General features: G+C 35.6%; 1 protein-coding gene across 2 annotated transcripts; it reads right to left on the minus strand.

Moving 5' to 3' along the window:
* Window positions 1-243: 243 nt before the first annotated feature.
* LOC149531656 (uncharacterized) lies at window positions 244-2,909 on the minus strand. 2 transcript variants are annotated; one of them, XM_089809321.1, is made up of 3 exons: window positions 2,631-2,909; window positions 1,126-1,500; window positions 244-1,033 (listed from the first exon to the last, which is right to left on the minus strand). In XM_089809321.1, exons 1-3 carry the CDS (start codon window positions 2,806-2,808, stop codon window positions 435-437), a joined length of 1,152 nt encoding a protein of 383 aa, XP_089665447.1. In that variant the 5' UTR covers window positions 2,809-2,909; the 3' UTR covers window positions 244-434. The 2 variants fall into 2 exon arrangements, with proteins under 2 accessions (XP_089665447.1, XP_089665448.1); XM_089809322.1 differs by having other exon boundaries at window positions 2,627-2,855.
* Window positions 2,910-7,766: the final 4,857 nt, after the last annotated feature.

Below are 7,766 nucleotides of genomic sequence, written 5' to 3' on the forward strand. Positions count from 1 at the left end.
CCAAATACAAAATTGAATAGGATCACATGCATAATATATATATTTGAACCATACAAATCTATTAGTTTGAGGTAGTCCTTTTGTTCCAGTTGTGTTGTCGACAACAAGAACTCCACATTTAGTGCTATAATGCATCGAATTAGATTAGTCAGTCGAGAAAAAAGATCAAATAGCTCACACGGGTGAAGGGAGGATCGCATTTCCTAATACTGCAATTTAAATCAATCATTCATGCAAAACAAATTCTTTCGCAATGCACAATCTAATTAATTCCGTACTTTGCATAATTATGCAATGGATTGAACGCCCCAATTTACCTTCATGGCTACAATCATAGTTATCCTGAATAACCTCAGAGTTTAGTTTCCCAGTTAAATAAATACAAACAATTTGGTGCAAGATGTACATCTGCAGTACGTTTAATTGGTCTTCAATTACGAAGCCCCAACTCCTAAGAAATCGATGAAGAAAGCTTTATCAGTACCATTGCTTCCTGGCTCCTCTTCTGCTCCATCCATTCGATCTATCCGTGAATGTTCAGTATTCAATCTACAAACTTTAGAATCTGTACATTTCATCTTATTATCTTCTATTCCTGGGATTTCTATGATCTGCCCATTTCTTACAGTGCTTGACTGATTCAAAGGGAGAAGCTTTACTACTCCCGGTGTTGTGCAATTAGTAGTATAATTAATTCCCAAAAGCCCAACAAAAGGATTGTAGGTGTTAACGTTAATCAATTTATTGCCCTGGTTAGATTTATATAGGCTTTCATCTGTATTTCTAGGAGGAGGAGAAATTATATGATGATTGTAAGCTTGTGGTAGTTTGACTTGTGCATGAAATTCAGCATCTGAATGAGTATAAGAAGACAATTGTTTGCAACCATAACGGAGGTTTTTAGCCATATCTGGTGGCTCTGGCATTAGAGGCCATGGAAATGCTGACGAAGAATAAGAGGTGGGTTTTTGAGAGCCACATTCTGTCATCAATCTCTTGCTACAATCCTCGCCTTTCAGAGATAGAATGCTACCTGAAAGTGAATTACACATTAATCAAACCACATTCAAGAACAAACCAATAAAAAAACGTGTGCTTAAATAGGCGGTGTGAGCACATATGTACCTTGTGAATTGGATTCAAAAGTTTGATTTTTGACAAGGTCCACAGTTTTTCTTGCGTTGACAAATCTTTGGGAAATATGGTATTGAAGATCTGAAGAATGCCTGGCCTTTCGAGTTGCCGCCTTTCTCATAGAATGCCATGAGTATCGTCTGCCATAGATTCGAGATCGGTCTCTGAATTTTCTTGCCATGATGACGTGCCAGTGGTTCTTTATAGCGTTGTCTGTTCTTCCCGGAAAGAGGCACGCAATGGTCGCCCATTTGTTACCATGCAATTGATGAGCGGCCACAAGCCTCGCTTCCTCCTCTTCCGTGAACGGCCTTCTCTCGATACGTGGATCCAACTGGTTATACCATCTCAGTCTGCAACTTTTCCCTGAACACCAAACATCACTCATCATGATCCCATCTCAAATGTTGATAGCAAAAATAATTATACAATCGAATTCGAAAACTTTCATGCATATTTATAGGAATTATAGAAATCTAATTAGTTAAATATATTTTGTAGCATAATTATTCACTACACCAAACTATGTTCGTAAAAAAGCATATAAGAATTTATCCTAAAAACACATATTAGAATTTATAATTATTTGTTAAGATTTTGGTTTAAGATCTTGTATTTTGTCAGTGTTCTATTAATGAGTTATGTCTGCATTTGAAATCAGTCCAACTTTAATTGGCCAAATTTAATCCATTAAAGAGAAAGCTTGTTATTATTCTTAATCTAATCTGACACTATGTTTAACTTGTTATGAATTAATTAGGAATCAAATTAGAAGAAATTAGAAAACATTGATACTAGTATATTTTTTTGTTCTTTATTAAAAAAAAAAATTGATTTTGAAGGAATAGAAGATCTGTAAAAATCCAAGCAGAACATAAAGATCAAAGCTAAATACAACATCAAATCATTAACTATCCTTCAAACAAAGAACTGACCCAGGACAAGTCATCGGAGACAACAGAACAAAACAAAATAAAACGAAAACATTCATCAAAAAAGGTCTAAAATTACTAAAACTTGTCGATAGCTACAATAAATATCAATAGATCAAAATAATCAAAATAATAAGAAACCAAAATTTAATACAAAATTTCAAGTCTACGTAAAACTTCATTCGAAAGAAAAACAAATACAAAATACCCACTCACACTCTTAATCTCCAGAAGTAGTGATTCAACTCAAAGTAATGGAAACTTGTTTTTGCCTTGAATTATCTTTAGGTTTCCTCTTATCGCTTTGCATTTAGCATTGATTTTCGTTTGGACTGCAAATTCTTTGTTATGACTCATAATTTTTGTCACATATTACAGCGCATCTCATTTGATGTAGGCAAACTAGCTTTTTATTTGCTGTCGGAGTATTCTACAATTGATCTACAAGCTTTCCTAAAAGCAAACATCAATATTAGTTTCAATGCAACTTATTTCTTACACAAATAATTTAGGAAAACAACATTTATAGCATATATTTAATAAAGGATTCAGTGAACTACCTACCTGATCTTCCATGGAGTTCGTCTGCAATAGCATTCCAGTTTTGGGGACCGTACTTTTGAACAAGCTGTACCAGCTTTTCATCTTCATCCGGTCTCCAATGACCCCTCTGCCACATTTTGGGCTCTGATATTTCTTCTATTGCATCTAAATCACGATTAATGCATTCACTGGTTTTCATGTTCTGATGAAAACATTGATTCACTTCCTAATTTTGTAAAACTCTCTGTACTATTGATCGTTATAAAACATGGAAAACTCACAATTTGGGCAAAACATACGCAATCGATTATAGAAAACAATATAAATAGACTCGCTGTACCTTATTTGACGGGTACAAAGGTAGTTAGGTTACCAATATCCATTTACGATGGAACGTCATTTTTCATGATTTCACACGATATGAAAGAGTCCTGTACTTGTCAAGGAAATGGCCGGTATGCTCCTTACAAATAATCCTTTAACCGCTCTTACCTCAAATTTGGACCCCACTCATGTTTCCAGTTATAAAGCTACTTAACAACCATCACCACCCGCAGAAACGGCCAAGGGGTTTTCAATAAATAATCAGCTTCCATCGAATTATTTGCCGTTGCAGCTAAAAATAAATTCATTGATAAGAGAGCGTTCAATTATGGTATTCGTCTTGCCTGTGCGTTATAGGTGTTGATGGTTACTTTGGCCTCTCCCAGTTTTAATACCAATATAAGTTATTCTGGCGTAGAATAGAAATAAGATAAGAAAAAGAGCAACGAAAGGCTTGCTTGATATTTGTATATGCTTTCCTTGGCCAGTGTTTTTGAGATGTTAGAAAGGTACAGAGTCGTTTCAGAGCTCGCTGATCCCAATGACACGTACAAAAAGGATATCTTCTTCATGAGCGATACGCCTCACTCACTTGACATTTGATGCACAGGACCATCTCGTTTTATCTTTTGGTTGTTGTCCAGAAACCAGAAATTGTGAAATAGATTGGCCAAGGACGAAACGGCTTACAGATAATTTCGATTTATTTATTTTTAATACAGTTCGTTGTTGGCGGTTGTAAGGCAACTAAAATATCAAATTTCAGTTAAAACTACTCTATCAAACAGTATTGAGTACCAACCAAAGTGTATGCAACACGAATTTTCTTATATTAAGAGTTCTTCCCCATTAACAACATTTTGTCTCCAACACATTTATTGAAATAAGGAACTGCCACTTTAAACGGCGATGATGATAGAGAAATCGTGTCTGTTGTTTTTTCAACAATGGCTGGTGCATGAGCTATCAAATTAAATTAATGGAACGTCTACTGTCAGTTACTATAGTTTCCATTATAATTTTTAGGGGATTCTTCGAGAGTTGAGAATTGCTCCTCAGGGTTTTTATAAGTGTCTATTTCATTGTCCGAGCATCGAAGATATCATTGCATAATAGGCCATATGTACGGTCTGCTATTATTTATTCGTTTTAATTTAATGCATGTGAAACGCACCAATCAACTAGAAGCCTTCATTCATTTAGGATTCTATTGAATTATAAATCATCTAAGATTTTTTTATTTTTGTAAGAAATATATCAACCGAGTCGAATATAGTTGTGTTTTCGTATGATAGTTATTTTTTAAAATTAATATTTAATAATGATATAATTAAATCATTTTATTATTATTATTGAAGAAGTATATTTCTTGAGTGAATTATAGTTGTGTTTTAATATGTTTTGATTAGATAAATGAGAAAGTGTACAAACTCATTATCCAAAAAATTAATTTCAGGTGGAGGAGAGGGAGGACCATCTAAGAAGTGAGACCAAAGATGATGCCACCATAGCTTCCGGTAAGAACCATGTGGCTATTCCCCCATCTTTTGCCATTTTTCCTAACTCTAAAATGCTTGAGGAAGTTTTAAAAGGAAAAAATAGATTCAACAATTTGGATTTTTCTTTCTCTATGGTTGAAGTTGACAAATGTTTTCCTAAATTTATTTTGGATGACTGGTTCCACAATTTTTGGAATTTGAAGCTTGGCTATCAAATTTCCTTTAGTAGACAAATTCAAAAGCGTTTATTTGTGATTTTCTTTGCTAATAACGAATCTCAGGTTGAAGTTCAAAAAAAATACTTGTCTATTGGCACGACATCCTTTTGTGCCCTAGCTTGGTCTTCGTAGGCTATCCATGAGGAAGTTCTTTCTCTTTTGGCCCCTCGCTGGATTTTTCATTAAGCAGGTGCATCCATTTCTATGGAGATTCCTGCCTCAACTTGTTCAACCACTACAAAAATTCATCCATATGGATGACAACGTCAGGCTTGTCCCCCATATGGATGCCGAAGTGCTCATTTCTCTAACCCCTGGTAAGGAAATTACTGCTAGTTTGTGTATTGATATTCTGAAAGATATTCATGATTGCCCTATCAAGATCCTTGAAGGCTTAAATGTTTTCTTTCTTTGTCGAAAACAAGGGCACCTAAGAAAGGATTGCCCTATTATTAAGAAGAAATCTAATGATATCAAAATTGTTTCTAACCCTCACCCTTGCAACCCCTCCCTAAACCTAGATAGTGGAAAGAAATCACATAGTGAAGTTTCCCTTGCCCCCCTCCTAGATTTCAACCCTAAATCACCCTCCTTCTCTTCTTTCCTAACCCCTAGTTCTTCTCAGACCACTCCCATTGACATGGATGTTCTGATCTCTGAGGCTGGTTTCCAAACTATTAGCAAAAAATGGAGCAAAAATGCTAAAGCCAATTCTATTACTACAAAATCTCCTCAATCGACCAATAACATAGCTAGCTCCGGTGGCTTCAATTTGTAGGGCTCATAATCTCATCCCCTTCCTGTGTTTAGCAACAACTACAGTCTCTCTGATTCTTGCATTAAATCTGCTCCCTCAAAGAAATGCTTGCATCAGGTGCTTAGAGAAATAATGTTTAAAGAAGTAGGTGATGATTGTATGCTTGAGGTCATCTCGACTTCTAATCCACTAAAAAATTCTAGGATGGTTTCTATCCCCAGTAAGCAATCTATGGAGGTTGAAACCCAATCTTTGACCATGTCTGATAGTGAAGATGATCTAAAAAATGACACATCCACTTCGAAAAGATGTGGAAGACTCCACAATTCCAAAAAAAAAAGTGCAGGTGTAGGAAGAATGGGGATTCCTTCACCACTAATATGATCTCTACCGAAGAGTCTAATGACCAACATATTACCCTCCCCAATGTGTCCTCATGAATTGCATCTTTTAGAATGTGAGGGGTCTTGAATCCCCATATAGGAAGTTTGTCATAAAGCATTTCTAGGATACTTTCAATTCCATTGATTTTTTGATGCTACAAGAAATTAAATCTGTTGGTTTCTTTCCAGATTCCAACCTTAACTTTTTATGGAAGGATGATATTAAATTCTATACCACACATCATAGAGGCAAGGGGAGTGTTTCTTACTAGTTAACCCTAAATGGAGTAACTATATAACTAGCAATGGCCTCTCCCCATGTAACAAAGTTGTTTGGGTTACCATTAATTATCACAATTATAATTTTGGTTTATTTTCTATATACACTTCTAACTACATTAAGGAAAGAATAATTCTTTTGGATTGGTTGATATCTCTCCTTAACATCCCTTGGCTTATTGGTGGGGATTTAATATGATTGAATCCTAGGATGACAAGTCTAGGGGCCTTCCTTTGGCCTCAAAAGACCAAGAGAAACTTCACTGGTCTGGAATGATTTACTCCAAACATCTCTTTCATCCCCTAGTTGGTAATAAGGATTCTAACCCTAGGATTTGGCATACCTAGTATAACATTCAACAAGAAACTTCCAAAATATACTCTAGATTAGATCAATTTTATGGTAATAATTTATTTTTCTCTTTTCTTCCTAAGGATGTTGGGAATTATGTTCACGTCACCTCCACTAGCCTCTCTGATCATCATCTTATCTCTGCTTGCATAAGCCTCCCCATCAACCCTATGTTCTCTAGAGACTCCAACTCTAAGTTCATCCTCAATGTCAATCTCCTTAGAAATGAGGTTGTGTTGGTAGCCATCCACATTATCCAACACATGAATAGACCAAACCCTTCATCCTATTCCCACATTGATAGTTGGAATAAGGAAAAGGAAGGCCAAGGATTATAGATACACTGAAAAGGTCATCTTCTCTGATCTCCAAAGGGTTGAAGCCAACATCCAAAAGGATCCCTTGAATGCAAATCTCAATTCCCATGTTAGTTTTGCTAAAGAGGCCTTGAGAAAGCATCAAATGGTTAATATTATAGGACTCATTGGCTCCAATTTGGTGACTGTGGCTCCAAATTCTTCTTTAATTTACTGAAGCATAAGCATTCTAATGAAGACACTAAAATAATTTTCTTAGAAAACCAAGATATTACCAACCCTAGCATCATTAAAAAAGCCTTTTTTGAGTACTATAAAGTCATCTTCACATACAAAGATTCAATGGAAGTTGTGGATCTTAGAACTAAATGTAAGCAGATTGCTCCCAAGAAAATTTCTAATCCTAATGCTAACCAATTATCCCTTGATATCTCTTTAGATGAGATTGAGAAAGCTATCAACTCTCTCCATAATGATAAGGCCCCTAGGCTTGATGGGCTTCCTATTGAGTTCTATAAAGCCAAAATTTGTTGGATATGTAAATGATGCAGAGCTGGTGAGTGGTATCCATCTTCTTCATATCAGACAACAACATCTAATCAACTTTGCAACACTCCCCACTTCCAATGTCCCCTCAAGAACTTCCTTCTAGGCTAACCAAGTGCACTTAATGCTTCCCAAACACCATAACTTCTTCCAAGGCCTCAACCTTCATTCTTCCTTCATGAAACATCTTCTTTCTTTCTCTTTCTTCTCTCTTTTTTTTATTGCCATACAAGTACTCCTTTAATGCCTTAATCAATTCTCTTTCACTCCTTATCAAAACCATCTTCTCAAACCAATATAGAGTTTTTTAGATATCCAGCCACCACCTTGGAACACTCTCGGAGGATAGTTCTATGTCATGTCCCCTTTTCAAATAATTAAAAATAATAAACTTTTCTAAGGCAAGCAGGCTCCAAAAAGGTGAAGTTTCGGAAAAAGGGGCTAATCTTTGGAAACCAATGGACTAGTAAATAAAAATTATT

This window comes from Cupressus sempervirens, chromosome 11 (assembly GCF_028749045.1).
Source record: "Cupressus sempervirens isolate cs-2001-9-10 chromosome 11, ASM2874904v1, whole genome shotgun sequence".
In the NCBI taxonomy this organism is placed as follows: domain Eukaryota; kingdom Viridiplantae; phylum Streptophyta; class Pinopsida; order Cupressales; family Cupressaceae; genus Cupressus; species Cupressus sempervirens.